Genomic DNA, 16,696 nt, shown 5'->3' with positions numbered 1-16,696 from the left:
ATTTAGTGAAGTAGAAGCTGGAAAATTCAAGATTTCTAAATTCTAAAGGATTGCAAAATGATAGCTGGGCTTTCATCTACTTAGCTGGGCTGGACTTTAGTCCACTTAGTGGTGCTTACCAGGCCTACCGGTTCTCGGTTAGAACCGACTAACCATCCGGAACCGGTTCAACCGAAACCGGTAATACTACCGGTTGGTTAACCGGTTGTCTGTAAAATATGATTAACCGGAACTAACTGGAACGATAAACCGATTAACCGACCGGTTGAACAGGCCTAGCATCGATCAAAAAGTTTAGAAAGTTTCAAATTTTATACAATTGGTATGAGTCTATAATTTCGTGTAGGAAATTTAGGATAAAGATTTTTCATTATATCTATCTTTTACACATTCCATATTTTTATCCCATTATAAAATTTTAGAAATTCAAATATTGAGCAGTGTTTTATTATTTAAAACTTCGGTGAATTTATTAGATTAGCATGAGTCCAAATAAACTTTAATTATATTCAAAATGATTTAAAATGTTTAAAATATTATGGTACTAGTTTCAAAAAATTAATACAGTGAATCAGCACCCATTGTACTAGTCTCCAAAAATCAGTACCACGTACTAATCAGCGCTAAAATGATTTTTTAATTTTTATTATTTTATTAATAAAATCAATTCTCATTATTATTATTTTTATTTTTTTAATTTTTATAATTACATATTAATTTTTTTTAATGTTCTATTAACCTTTTTATATATATATATATTTTTAAAAAATTTTATTAAAATTTTTAATTTTAAAATAAAAATAAAAAATAAATAAATTTAGAGGATTATTTATTAAAATTAATGTTCTATTAACCTTCTTTTTTATATTTTTAAAATTTTTTATTAAAATTTTTAAATTTAAAATAAAAATAAAAAATAAATAAATTTAGAGGATTATTTATTAAAGTTTAAATGATGTTTAAATTAATTTAATTTAATTTAGGAGGAAGGGAAGTTGTATATTATAAAAGAGAGTGGAAAAAAGAAAAAAAAAGTTTATGCATACGGAAGAATGAAATTATAATTTAGTGTGGATTTGGGAATAATGAAATATGCTTTTTGGGAATTCTGAATCTTCATGTGTGCCGTGTGAAACTTTATCGAAATCAGTTAAGAGTGAGCACATTTGAATAAATCAAATTAACCGATCGAAATTAAAAGTTTAACTTCAATTTTAAAATGTCTTCGATACAAATCAAAATTTTAATCCAAATTGGACTTATATCCCAAATTCATTCGCTACTCACGATGTCTCAGCTGCCTCGCTCATTCCCGCCTGCCGTTCTAGCCGTCAGTGCCAATCTCGATCCCTTCCCGTCGCTCTCGCCGCCGGGGGAGTCCCAGTCCCTCCCACGCCTTTTCTCCTTTTGCTGATTGACAGTGCTTGACCTCGACGGAGAAGCAAGAAAGATTGACCTTGGTCATATCGACGGCAACTTCTTTAATTCAAAGGGACCTCCTTACACCTTTGCCTGCGGTCTTGAGTTGATTTTCTCCAGATTTGAGCCTTGGTCAGTCTTCTAGGATAGCGTACTCATGGACATTTGACAAGCATATCTCGAAAATCTCACGAAAAACAGAAAGATCAAATGCTCAGAAGTAAAATCCCAAATTACAGCAAAGCATTTGGGTAAAACCAAGCTACAAGCTACATATCAAAGCAACATATGCGATCGTGAACATATCACGCTCCGACTCCATCTCCCATTGATCCCGACCGAGGAAGGAAGGGCTCAGGAGAGGAAATCAAAGTACAAAAGGGTGGTCCAAATTGGAAGTCGTACCGCAGGCAAAGATGAATAACAAGAACACAAGCCTCATCATGCGCTAGTTCGTAATTCCCTTTGCTTTGAAAAATAGCTTCCTTCGATCGTAGACTCTCTTGCAAAATTTTGATTAATTCTATCTAAAGTCAAATTAACCGGTATTTTATCATATTGAGTTATTCAATTTTTATTAGAAAATTCAGTTTGTTCGGAAAATATCCAATAAGAGGAAAGTTTAGTAGATCAGATAGACATACAAGATAAGGCTTGCATGCTTTGCTTATGTTTTTTATGAACTTGGAGTTGGAAGCAAAATAAAAATAAAAAAAATAAAAAGTAAATAAATACAACTAAACAAAGATGGGATAAGTCCAGAGTGAACCAAACTTGACTCGGATCAAACTAGACCCAAGCCGATTTAGTCATCTGATCCACTGATTTGGTCAAACAGTTGGGTTTGGTTGACTGGGTTCAAGTCCAGACTTGGATCGATGATGTGACTTGGTTCAGTCCACCATAAAGCTTTTTAGTCTATCAATAAACTTGATAAAGATGAGATCTCATGGCTCAGTCCAAATCATGATGAACTCAGTTGTGGGATCAAGTTTAACCAAGTTTGATAGACTGATAAAGGCTTATCGTAGGTCGAATGAAGCCTATAAAAGAAACCCCAAGCACAACATCTAGATCATAAATTTCCATATTCTACTCTAAAGGATCGTAGAAGAGGGATGGGATGAATCTCGTTCGTTTTAAATCTTTTCTTTTAAAACATAAATCAAAGTGTAGCGAAAATAAAGAAACAAGAACAAGAGCACATCCCTTTTTTACTTGGTTTGCAGTATAACGACTACTATTCCAAGATTTATGATCCTTGATAATTTTTTTTAGGAAATCTATTAAATATTTGAATTATACAAAGATGAGGAGAACAACAATAATGATATCATCTCCTTATAGAATGAATGCAAGCAATAATATAAATATACCGACAATAATGATGGAGGATGAAACGCAGATTGTCGAAGAGCCTTCCGACATTGTAGTAATAAAAGCTTGCACGAGTAGTGAATGAGCGTAGTAAGAGATCGAATGAAAATAAATTGAGTACTCGGCTCAGACTCTGAGGTCTTCTTTTATAGGCATTGTTCGGTCAAGTGATCTATTATTCTGTTGACTGAACCTCGTGTCTTCCCTTGGTTGCTCTGATTTGGTTCATCTAATCCCATTATTTATGGTGTTTGATCGATTGATAAACCTGATCTATTGATAGAACCCTGAGAATACCTTTTCTGTATGATCCAATTTGATCTAGAATCACTTACCAAATGTGGATCCGTCCATATATCCCATTGATCAATCGACGGATCTAGCTGTACACCAAATTTACTTCGTTGTAATATGATCTTATGCCATTTCCTTTTAAGTATAAGTCGACTAATAACCTTTATTCGTCAACTGGTAGCATTTTATGGGATCCATTGACCGATCCAGCTGTACACCAAATTTGCTTCATCGTGATTTGATCTTTTGCCATTTCCTGTTAAGTATCAGTCGACCAATAACCTTTATCCATTGACTAATAGCACTGTGTACCATATTAGTTTAGACTTTGATCTGATTTGTGCCATGTTGGCCGGATATGTCGATTGAACCACACATTCGATCAACTGAACCATCCTCATTCAACCTGAAACTTTGTTTATCTGCAAAACAAAGTTAGCATTGTAGTAATAATAGTAGTCCCAAGAAATAGTGTTAGATAGATATGAATATGTATTAATATGATAGTTAGGACTGTCTTAATTTCAAATTAGAAGCCTCTTGATTTTATTAGTTAGATCAGTGCCTAAGGTTTATCTCTACCAGAACACGACCTCACTATACTCTCTCTAAGATCTTACCTCAACTCACCTACCAGACATCTGGTCCTCCAGACATGTTTGGACATTCTTTACTCAATGTATGATCACCTGATTCACTAAAATTTTTCTTGCAATATTAAATTAACACAAAAATAATAATAGTAATGCAAAATAATATTGGTAAAATTATACTTAGGTTTACCAAAATCTGTTGGTCTGGTCAACTGAACATGATTGACCGCGTATAATAGATCTTGCACAGTCGACCAGAAACTTTTCAGTCAAACTTACTTGGAGTTCACTCCTTCAAAACTTCTCATTACTTAGGGTTACCTCCCCTTATAGTTTTCCCTTTGCTTAGAGTTCACTCCTCTAAGATTTCCCATTATCTAGGGTTACCTCTCCATAGGATTTTCTTTTTGGTTAAAGCTCGCTCCTCTAAGACTTCTTATTACCTAGGATTACCTCTTTTAGGGGTTTCCTCTTATCAAGCATCAAGCCACCTTTACTTGCCAGTCACTCGGTAGATTATTCACCCTTTCAGTCACTTGGTAGACTATACTCACCCTTGCAGTCACTCGTTAGACTACTCACCCCTGCAGTCACTCGGTAAACTACTCACCCCTGCATTCACTAGGTAGACTTCTCACCCTTGTAGTTACTCGGTAGACTTCTGACCCTTGCAATCACTCGGTAGACTACTCACCCAACTAGATCAATCTTGACCAAGTTCCATTAAACATATTGTTAAACAAATATCAAAACTTTAGAGATCAATTATACCAATATACTCTTCATCTTCACATTCAAAAAAGATCTCAAAACTCTGGTCATTCGACCGAGTAAGCACTAGGAGTGCATGACACTCAGGGGCTTCCAGATTGATCATTGACAAGTTGATCAAGTTTATGGGGTGGCAAAAAAGAATCTTGCCAGCACATTAATAGTTGTTAATAAACCACTGGACAACATAATCAAATGGAGTGCATACACATCAACTTCTCAAATAAACATCAATTGCGATCCATGATTTAACTTCCATTATATAATCTGGGACTGAACTGAAGGATATAATGAGTATACCATAATCAATACAATTATTTAAGTCAATCATACATAAATATGCTCGACATTTTCCGTTCACCTACTTAATTATCTCAAGTAACAATAAGTTATATGCTTATTTTTCCAAATTTTGTAGCAGTCGAATGTTTATCTTTTTCTTTTTTTTGAAAAAATAAAAAATAAAATCATTTTAGTTAGTAGTTCAGTATCATCATCGATGACATGAGATAAATTATAAAAGACATTTTACCTTATTACAATGGTCCATTAGATATCCAATAAAATATTTTATATTCATTAAAAATTAATTTAAAAACTTATCACAAACAAAATAAAAATCATTGATTCATATAATATTAACTGGTGCATGCTGCTTTCCACACACCTAAACTCTGCAAAAACAACCATACTCAAGTTGACCCTAGTGCCGTTAGTTTAGCCGCCACATGGCTCTCAGTCCTCACTTTCAACAGCGCATGCGAAATTGTCAACCGGCCCTCCTCAGACAAGAAGATGATACCCCAAATGCCCCCATCAAAATCAATAAAGAATTGGAAAAGTGACGAAATAATGTTACCTAATACAGACCTAAACCTCTTCTTTAATTATATTTGGTAATAATCTTTCCCTTTCATAAATCATATCCATTTAATTCCTCCTCAAGTTTCATCGCCACGCAACGCCATTAAGAACAGGGTAAGGTTTCAGGTTTCCTTTTAGCTAGGAAGAACAGGAACGAGCACGGTATCACGCGGAAGAATGGTAGGAGGTAGCTGGAATCCGCCGCTCACGTTTCCGTCCATGTTGCTTCTGGCGGCGGCCGTGGTTTGCCTAATGGTCGTCGCGGTGGAACACGACGTCACCGTTACGACTCCGCCCGACGCTCAGTTGAAGTGCACCTGCGACTCCTGCGGTTGCACCCAGAGCCCTCCGCCGCCGCCGCCGCCGCCGCCGCCGCCACCAATTTCGTTAGAGCCGTACTACTGCCCGCCTCCGCCTGCGCCACCGGCGCCATATTTTTACATAGTGGGGTCGCCGGGCAACCTGTACCCGTATGATTCGTCATTCGAACCCTCAAGTGCTAGCCGGAGTAGTTATGCCGGGGCGGCGCCGGCCGCCGTCCTCGGCGTCGCCTGGGCGTTTGCGCTGGTGATCAATTAATAAACGATTTCCTTTGGATTACTTAATTAATGCCAAAATGTTGAATAAATTTTAATTAGCTAAGTTATCTTCGCTTTAATTTCCAAATTCGGATAAGAGTTATTGATATATTAATTTCCAAACATGGATCTCTCTCATTATATATACAGCTCCATTAAGATTTTCATTTTCATTTTTTATTTTTTATACTATTGTGTCTTATACCATATTAAATATAAAATTATTTCATATTTGACGCACAAGATTAAATCTAATATTAGTTTAAATTTTATCTCCGTTCTATACTCTCAAAATTGGCATTAAATTTTTTATTCAATTCTTATTTTAAAAAATTAAGTTGTTCTGTTAAAAAAAAATAATCTAGATATTGGGGAATTTATGGTTTTTTTTAAAAAAAAATTCTAAGATTTCCTTCCTAAAAGCAATATTAGCTTTTCTAAATTGCTTTTCTAAATTCGTCGTGTACTTGTATTTGGGATACACTCCCAACCAAAATAACTTTATATAGAAAAAACGACGTAACATTATGAAAAATTATGAGTTATACAAGGATAAGACTCATCCTAGGGATCGTAGGCAAATGAATCCCACTTCCGTTCCTAGTATCTTCCAGCCTAGCTACTTCTCCTTACAAGCCATAAGTCACGTTTCTAAAGTTGCATCTCTCTTGTAATATTAGCAAGCCTTTCAGATGGAAGACAATCTCCTCTTAGGAAGGGCGTATGAGAGGAGGTGCGACCGTCCCCTCTCACATTTTGTTAAAATATTAATATTATATATTTGAAATTTTTCATCATCACTTTAATTGGTTGATTCGTCACCGTTCATTTTCAGAAATTGAAATTGATTACATATTTGAAAACATCAAGACCTAAGTTATCCATTGGTACCGCTTTTATTAGGAAATATCACAACTTGAAATATTAAGTATTGAATTTTAAAAATAAAATATATAATAATAAATGGATTGTCATGCCCCGGGGAAATCTCTGTCAGAAGAAATTTCGACAACATCTCCCCTGTACGGATGACAATTTGAAACTTATCTACATAGCCCTCAGATCTCACACTTATCAGCCAACACGATTGGAATATATATGACATACAAAAATAAACAATCCACATAGTTATAATATATCAGCCTCCGGCTATCATCACAATATAAAAAACAAATCGAAAACAATATCCAAACTTACCTCTTCTGCCTACCGACAGGCGCGTAGCTAAACACACCAAATAAAAAATCCACCGAGCAAGCAAAAGTTCAACCATTACAATGTCTTAAGACAAAGCACACAAAATCCAGAGTGCAAAACTAGAACAAGTCTGAAACATAGCTCTAAACAAATAAACAGAAAATCAAAAGACCAAAACGAAAATCCTTATGGCAAGGGGACTAGCAACATGAACCTCCTAACAGCTTCAACCTGAAATAGGAATAAATCAACGGTGTGAGTTCAATAACTCAACGGATACCGGATAGCCACACATAATAACTTATAACTAATAGTAGTAATCACGCGGTACAGTTTTCTGAACAACAAAAGGAAATGCAAACTGAAAAGACTGAAGAAAACTGTACTCACAAGGATCTCCTATCTGAATATAAGGGTCGTCAGACTAGATACAAAATGTCACCTGTATGCATGTCAAACATATGCAACCCATACCAATGCAGCATCCAAAATGCAGCAATCACAAACAATAAATGCAATCCATACATATGATGCAAAAATAACATGGTCACCCCTGACGCCAGTCAGCCATCTCACATGTGATGGTGAGACCGAGTGAATAGGGTTATGACAAATGTACACTCTGCCATCACTGCTCCTGAGTGGCCGAGTGGACAGGATGCTGTCGGAGTACACCTATCCTCCTACCCCAAACAGAGTGGGGGAGCTCAATGCTCTCATCTCCCTGATACAGTCCAGAGGAGGGATCCCTGCTCGCTATCATACTGCAATCACACTACCCATGAGTGATTGTGTGTACAGATCATATAACTGACGATGCGCTCAACAATAATAGAGCCGACAATCACTCAGCATACAATCATGCAATATGGTGCATGACACTAAGCATGTAAATACCGACAGTATACACCTCCATATAATATGTACCAAAAAAGAAATAAATCCATACAAAGATCTAGGTAACAATAAACCAGGTAAACAAATCAGATATGTCAAATAACTAGTCTACTGCACAGTAGGGCAATGTATGTCACTATTTCTATGAACAGGAGTAAACATGACAACAATCAGGAGAATATAAGCATGAATACATAACAGATAATAATATAGGAAACTACAAGAACCAAATAGTGACATACCCAAGCAGATGCAAACACAATCATTACTACTAGATATAAACTACTATGCATATCTAAAATGACCATATCAAGGAGATAAGTCAAAGGTACCCGCCTCAAAAGAAGATCATATCCAGAAATCCTACACCGAGACGCTCGTCTCGAATGAAAGCCCTGCATCAATCATATGTATAACTTTTATTTAGCTAAAATCATACGAGATAAATGGCTAAATAAAATCCCCTAATCGATATAATCACTAACCCGAACTATTAATTAATCTACCCGCCTCAAAAGAAGATCATATCCAGAAATCCTACACCGAGACGCTCGTCTCGAATGAAAGCCCTGCATCAATCATATGTATAACTTTTATTTAGCTAAAATCATACGAGATAAATGGCTAAATAAAATCCCCTAATCGATATAATCACTAACCCAAACTATTAATTAATCTACTAATTATAATCCATAGGTCAATTGGGTTAGATCTACTAACCCTAACCATCCCACTATTCAATTAGATTAAAATCTATACATAATCAACCTAACCTTAAAATCAAATTAAGAACAATTCATTCCTAACCTTCCCTAGCTTCAATCCGGGTGTAGACTATAATAAAGAAACCAAATTCTCTACACCTTACCTAAACTCACAGTCAGGGAGGGTGTTGTCGGAAGAAGCTGCCGCTGCTGGATACACCTTTCTCTTCCTCTTCTTCAGTCGTCTGTAATGACAACAGATCCGATCAGCAATGGAGTGGCCGGAACCAGGGGAAACCACAATCTGCAACCCAATCAGATCCAAAAGAAGGGTAAATAGGTGGCTCGGCAAAACCTGGTGATCAACAACCGATGCTGGCTCTTTCGGTGGAAATCTAGGGCACGTTAGGATGCTCGACTTCTCGGTGAGCTCCGGGTGTCCGCGACCGAGGGAAGGTCAAGTGGCACTCGGCTGGCAATGGGCGATCGGGTGGCACTCTGTGGCTGGCAACCGCTGCCGGCTGTGGCGACCGGGGGCGACATGAGAAGAGGAAGGGGAAGTCAGTGCTGCTCGAGAGTCGACAGTGGTGCCTGGTGTCGTGAGAGAAAAGACGAGGAAAGGGAAGATGAAGAGAGAGGAGACGATGGCGTGCGGCTCGAGAGAGAAGGGAAGATCGGCGACGATGAGTTGAGGAGAGGAAAGTTTTTGACAGGGAAGAAATAGGGCACGGGAAGGAAAATAAGGAAAAAGGAAAAAAAATTATTTAAGGAAATTAAACATTTCCTCGTTCAAATAAGGTAGCTTAAATAGACTTTCCTTTAACCCAATAATTTATCCCCTTAACATACGTCATACGAGCTCCGAAAAATTCTCAGAAAATTTCTAAAAATTCCCTTAAGGTTATATTTAGGTGTCATATTTTACATGGATGAACTAAATCATAGGACACGAAGTGAGAGCGCTAAATTAAAATTGAATCAAGTTTGAACTAACTCTAATAGGTAGGTGCGAGATAAGGATTATGTTAGTTCAAAAAAGAATTGATTTGGTTAAGTTATAGCCGAACCAAGTTTAAGATTTAAACGAGTTTGATCAATTTAAAACAAATTAGGATATTTTTTGGGTAAACTTTTTATTTCATTTTTTTCTCACCCTTTTCTCTGTAAGCATATTGCAACCCGACCCATTGTACCTTATGTCACCCTTTCGTCCATCTCTCTCTTTTATTTTTCTCTTCCTCTTCTTCCTCATTTGCTTCTTCTCCGATAGTAGTAAACTTATCACTTTTTCTCTCCTCTTCTCGAGCACAAGAGTTCTCTTTTCTTCTCATTTCTCTTCTTCAATAAGTAAGAAATGTAGCATCAGCTACTACCCTCTTTCAGCAACAAGAGCAGCCCTCTGTCCTTGCATCTTCTTCCTCTTCTCGTATTTTTTAGGATTTTATTAGCATCGGAAGAATAGTCATATTTTGTCTTGCCTTGCTCTCTTTATGTCGTTGGCAAACTTACTGAAACTAGTCAAGGTTGTTGATAAATAAGATATAGTTCTCCTCTTTTGCTTACACCTCCCTATTTTCTCTTCTCTATTTTCTCAAAAATAATGATATTCCAAGAGGAGTAAATTATTTCATTCTTCTTTTAATATTTCATTAATTGAAGGAGAGCGGTAAAGTATAAATTTTATTTTATTAGGTTGTTAATTATGATGGTTATTTAGATCGCAATGAAAACCTCATATATAGGAATGCTAAATATTATAAGAAAGCGAGATTACAAATGTTTTTTCAACTTTGAATCATAAATAAGATTTGGAGATCGATAGATCATTGTTTCAACTAGAACCAAGAGCTATGGTCGAAATTTTCGACCAGAACATAGTTGTGTAGATCTATACAGCTCAAGCAACACTTCCACATGGCAGTGCAACATTTCCAGAGAAGAGGCAAGTCCAGGCCGTGTGTGCGACACGACCGTGCAAGAATTCCAGAGGCCAAGATTGGTTAGGCCGTATGAGCCACACGATCGTGTAAGTCATCCAGAGACAAAACAGTACACGACCGTGTGAAGGTCACATGCCCGTGTGACCTTGGCCAAGAGCAAAACATTTGAGGTCATGTGAAGGCCACACGGCCGTGGCATGAGCCGTGTGGTGCCTGTGCCCTGCTCTATATAAGGGGGTTCTTCTTTCAAAAGAGGAGGAAAGCTCTCCCTTTGGGGAGATCAAGTTCAGGGTTGTTCTTCACCTTTTCCAGCCTTGATCCAATGTTCCAAAGCGATTTCCATCTCTGTTTCGACTCCAAAAGCTATGAATTGGTTTCGAAGATCACTTATCATCTCTAGATAAGCATTTCTATTCTCTTCTCTCGATTGGGATTGAAATTTTTGTGATCTCCTTATTTTCGGATCTCTATCTTTGTATTATAAAGTAGATTCATTGTTCTAGGATTAAGGGAGTATTTGTGATGTGATTTAATGTAAGAATCTCATGGATATGCTATTTTCCTATCTAGATGGTGTTGATGTGTTTTGTATCTATTTGATCTTGTGTGGATTCTTGTGTTTGGACATAATTACCATGTTTGATTGAATGTTTGTGATGTTTGTTGATCTTGTACTGGGATGCCCTAGATCGTATGACCACGAGGCGGTAGTGACTGGCTGCCCCGCTAACGGACGTCTAGGGGGTTACCTTGAGAGGTGAAGCTAGTCTCTACAAGGTGATGGGATAGTTGAATACGCTTAGTTTTTACACCTTTATGTGGATTGAATGGTGATGTGTTTCTATGTATGATGAGGGACGTCGGTGGCAGGCTGTCCCGCTAACGAACTTTATAGGGATCATAACTATTTAATTGATAAAGGTGTAGATCAAAGTCCCATGTCGGTTGTCTTCTGTAGGAGAAAATCGATAACTTCGTACAAATACATGTCAATTGAGGATATGAATTGGAGAACCATAATACATCAATGAATATCACAAAGAAACCGAATTTCTAGAACATTCACAAAACCAAATACTTCATTTACTTTCCTATTTCTATTTCTAGTTGCTTACTTGGTACATTTTCTTACCTTGTTAATTGTTTAGCTAATTCTACGTGAGACGTCTCTTGTGCTTATAACCAGACCCTGTGGGATCGATAATCTTTTATTACTGACGACGAAATCGTGCACTTGAGGTTGCGTAACAAGTTTTTAACGCTGTTGCTGGGGACTACGTCTATAACATTAGAGATAATCATTTGAGTTAGATTAAACTTTTCTTTTCTTTTTCCATTACATAGTTGTACCTAGTCTTAGAAATTCTATTTTTGAAATCTTACCTTGCATTTCTTATTACTTTTTTTGTAATTTTTTTTTGTTGCAATTCAAATTCTGCATTTGATATTTTCAGTATTTCAGTTTTCTTTGTCTTTCAAGTAAAGAGAAAATTTTGAAAACTTGTGATCTTGTTCTTTGTATGCGAAGATATAGCCTTGCAAGTGATTTTTTATCTTTTGATCTTGAAATTGGTAGAACCTTTCATAAAAGAAAAACCTCGCAAAGACATCTGGAAGAGCAAGAACACTCAAATATGACAAACAAATCACTGAAAGATTATGTAGCACCGTATGCAAGAGGACTTCGTTCTAACATCACAAGGTCTTCTGTTGAAGCTAATAATTTTGGAATCAAGCCTGCAATAATCACTATGGTTCAACAAAATTAGCTTGGAGGTGGACCATACGAAGATCCTAATCAACATCTTGAAGTATTTTATGAAATCTGTGGTATAATGAAAATGAATGGTGTTCCAGCAGAAACAACGCGATTATCATTATTTGGATTTTTTCTTTGAGAGACAGAGCCAAACAGTGGCTGAATTCTTTGCCTGCAAATAGTATATCTACTTGGGAACAATGTGAGCAACAATTTTTGGAAAAATTCTATCCTCCAAGCAAAGCTGCTCATATGAGAAATTTAATAGCAAGCTTCAGACAATCAAACCCTAAATCATTATTTGAAGCACGAGATAGATATAATAATATGCTCAGACAATGCCCACATCATGGACTAGAAAAATGGCTAGTTCTACATACGGTTTATAACGACATCAACTATCATACAAAGACGTCTCTAGATTTTGCAGCCGCAGGGGTACTTATGAACAAAAGCTTAGATGAAGCCGAGAGCATTATTGAAAGTGTAGCACAAAATCATCATCAACGGGCAACAGAAAGGAGTGGAGGCTATCATATACAAACCCAATTAAAGCATCAGGAAAATTTAATGTAGATGCAATTACTTTGATGTCTGCAAAACTAGATGCTCTTACTAAAAAGTTGAAAAATATGGGAACAACTTCTAGCACGGTCAATGCAATAGTGTGTGTTAATTCTCTCTTAACCATATCAATATGTACTCATCTTTAATGAGTTGGATTAGAAAGCGAAAATCCAATCCATTATACTTTAACTAAAAATTAGTCCATTAACCACTTGATTTGATTCACAGCTAAATCAAATTGGTTTATGGCTAAACCAAACTGTTTCATAACTAAACCAAATAGGGTCCAACCTTTCATAAGAGATGTAGCTCATCTGCACTTCCATTCCGATAAATATTTCCATATTTGTCTTATGTATGGTCCAACCAAATATTTATCTTTTGATCTGAGAATTATATTCTCTAACTTATTTTACATCTTTTAGAGACTTATAGTACATACGACCCAATAGATTCTCACTTTATCTTAGTCGTCCATAATTAACTATTTAATTATGAAATGATCATGAGTGACACCTAGTAGTATATCATGATCCCCAATTAATCGAAAAATCACAGTTGATTTCAGAACTAATTCTGAACCTTTTAACAGCTATAGTAAGTTATGTCTTGTTCCTTTCACTCGTCTTATACACATTTAGTTCAGGACATAGTCTATGTATTTATCCCCACTAGGCTGATTATGTCACACCTAGCCCAAGTAATACTTCCTCATTCTGTAAATTTAAATTACTCGTATATGTGTACAAGAGTCTCATACACCTAGCTAGCCCAAGTAATACTTTCTCATTCTGCGAATTCAAATTAATTATATATGTATACAAGAGTTTCATATACTTAACCCAAATAATACTTTCTGATTCTACATATTTTATTAAAAATTTAGTCAGTTTAATTAATTAATTTTTTTATTTTAAAATTTAATTTATTCTATTTAATTTTAATTGAATACTCAATCTAAAAAACTAAGGGCGATGAGATTTTTTTTTCTTCCATCTTTTCCATTCTCCTCGGTGGATTCACTTTCTGTTAATAAACGTAAAATAAATCCTTATATTCTTGGTTTCCCACCTCTCTACACCATTCTGTACTCTATGCTTGCATAGTTCTATCAAGTATTATTTTGTCTGTATGTTTCTTGATGTTTTTTTTTTACATAAAAGTTATTCATTCGATCACAGCAATCTGATCATTATTTGAGCTCAATATTTTGCTCATGTGCCTAAGGATTTAACTGAGTTGATAAATGACAGATTAATTATCATATAAGATCTCAGGTCGAATTTCAAGATTGATGGGAGCGTAAATCTCTATAATCCTTGTAAACTCATCTTACCTATTATTTGTCTTCTTAATTATTATGATTTATCTTATCCGTGTTGATCGACAAATTGTTTGGACGCTAGATCGAACGTATTTAACGTTTTTTTTCCCACACAATTAACACAATTAGAGGTCATCAATTGGCAGTGGATCAGCCAGCCATGGCCAGGCCAGTCAGCAACTCAACATAATATGGGCTGTGTTGTCCAAGTCAGAAAGGCAAACCTCTTCCTACGCCTTCATGGTTTGCAGGGTTATACCAGGCCGCCAAACCCTTGACTCGGTACAATCTGCAAGGTCGTGCCTGAGCTAGTTTGAGGTCCTGCGCGGCCTTGCCATGCCGCCCAGGCACGGCTAGCAAATATCCAAACCAAAAATGGTCCGGGTCTACCGGCCCGTGCAGGGCAGGGTTCGGATATGCCTGCTGACACCATCAATTGGATAACCCTTCAATACCTTCACCTGACCACAAGCTCACGGCAACAAGAGCACATCGCCGTGCCCATGCGGCGCCGTGCCATGTCATGCCGGCTAAACTTGCCCGTCCAGTATAGGCCCACGTAGTTGGTGTTTTTTCTGAGCCGTCCTCGATTAATCCATCGTCCACATCGCCGGATGGTCCACTTAACTACACTATTAATTAAGCCACAAAAAGTCCAAGCAATCTCACAACTTTAAACTTCCCAACTAATTATCCCCCCACCGTGCCATGCCCGACACTCCAAGCAAATTGACTTGTTCAGTCATCTTCACAAAAAGTCAACGAGACGACTACTTGATTTGACTACTCCAGCACCGCTTGCAGTAGTGTTCGGCTTGATTATAAAAGGATTGAGAGGAGATGATGAAGTGATAAGCATCGCCAAATAACGGTGATCTGGTATCAAAAATGGGGGGAATCGTCACCGACAACGAGGTGTTCCGCAGCATTCCATTCTACTATCGACGCTATCAGAGACTCCACCCTGACGGGCCGAGGCAAAGGAGGGCGGCCATAAGGCTGGGCGGCGCCCGGAAATTGAAAATCGTGTTCCGGTTCAAATTACCGACGGCAACGCCGCTGCTCCGGCTACTAGCGTGGGTGAAGAACGCCTACGTCGAGGCATTGTTGTCGCTGGCAGGCGGGGACGGTCGACCGGCGAGGGCGGCGCTGGGAGCAGCCAGGAGCAGCGGCGAGGCCCTGTGGGGGAAGAGGATGCCGAGAGAGAGGGAGGTGAAGCGGCGGGGATCGGTGGACTTCGAGAGGAGGATGATGGCGCACATTTACAAGGCAATTGTGGAACCGGAGTTGCCCTGCTGCCGCCATTAATTAATCTATTTGGTGTTATTATGATCAGTGCTTGTTTTCCTGCCAGTGTTAATAAATTTATGTGTTTTTCAAAGAAAATCTAGCAAATTACTTTGTTAAACTATCAGGAAAGAGTAAAAAAGAAAACACAGGACAATCTGATAGTCTGTTATGAGAAACACTCATACCGATCCTCAATACAAGATTTTACTACAGCATCAGTCTTTTTATCGAAATTCCTGTAATGTTACACCACTTAACTACTTGATACTTCAAAAGCCATCTTATTCCTCAAAAATCAACAAACCTCGCAGTAAGCTCTGACCATCTTCTCATCATCGAAATTACACTTTCTGAAACACAGCAAACCTCGCAGTAAGCTCACTTTTTGAGGTTGATGGAGTTCTAACCACTACCCATTTAACAGGAAACACCCCTTATCAAGTTTAACAGCCACCAGACTAAGTGCTGCATAAGTTTTCCCAGCCTTACCAAGAATCATCACAAAAAACAACCACCGCCTTCTACGAAAATGCTTCTTCAAGAAACTACTTTGTGACTCTTGTTGATAGTGTATTTTATCTCCACTGTAGACTTAATTAAATTCAGCCATCTTAAAGTCACCCCGCTCATCCAGTTGTATAAATTTCAAAGGAGCAGTGGCCCAGAAAGGTGACACACGAATCACGATTGGTGTCCGAGCTGAGGTTGGAATCCCCCTCTCTTAATGTTCTGTACTCATCTTCTTTCGTTTTGATGGTTGTGTTCCAATCTCCATCATAGGAATAAATGGTTATGTATCTCACTTTAGACTTTTCCTGTTGTTCATCTGGTCCTTTTGAATTACACTTGCACATGGCAAAGTAGTGCAAAATTTGCATATCGAATGTTTGATACATTTAGCTCTTCGTTCTTCAGCCTGCTTCTGCCAAAATGATTCTTTGATGCAGTATGGTGTGCGTTTGAAGCACAAGTGAAAATCTAAATAGTCTTCTATTCGTACATGATACGGCGAGTAACGTGGGACTCCCAAAGTTGGGTTCGACGTGAAGAAAGTCGATTGATATGATGATCAAAGTCAAGAATATCACTTTCGAATCGTATCGATACCATGTCGAAATAAGT

The 16,696-nt window shown here is 37.4% G+C and overlaps 1 protein-coding gene across 1 annotated transcript; it reads left to right on the top strand.

Annotated features, from left to right (window-relative positions):
- The first annotated feature begins 5,495 nt into the window (after positions 1-5,495).
- LOC122029102 (leucine-rich repeat extensin-like protein 6) lies at positions 5,496-5,897 on the top strand. The gene has a single exon (XM_042588056.1). It carries the CDS (start codon positions 5,496-5,498, stop codon positions 5,895-5,897), a length of 402 nt encoding a protein of 133 aa, XP_042443990.1.
- Positions 5,898-16,696: the final 10,799 nt, after the last annotated feature.

Source organism: Zingiber officinale, chromosome 10B (assembly GCF_018446385.1).
Source record: "Zingiber officinale cultivar Zhangliang chromosome 10B, Zo_v1.1, whole genome shotgun sequence".
NCBI lineage: Eukaryota > Viridiplantae > Streptophyta > Magnoliopsida > Zingiberales > Zingiberaceae > Zingiber > Zingiber officinale.
The sequence above is the reverse complement of the archived record's forward strand: the minus strand, read 5'-3'. Positions and strand labels throughout refer to the sequence as shown.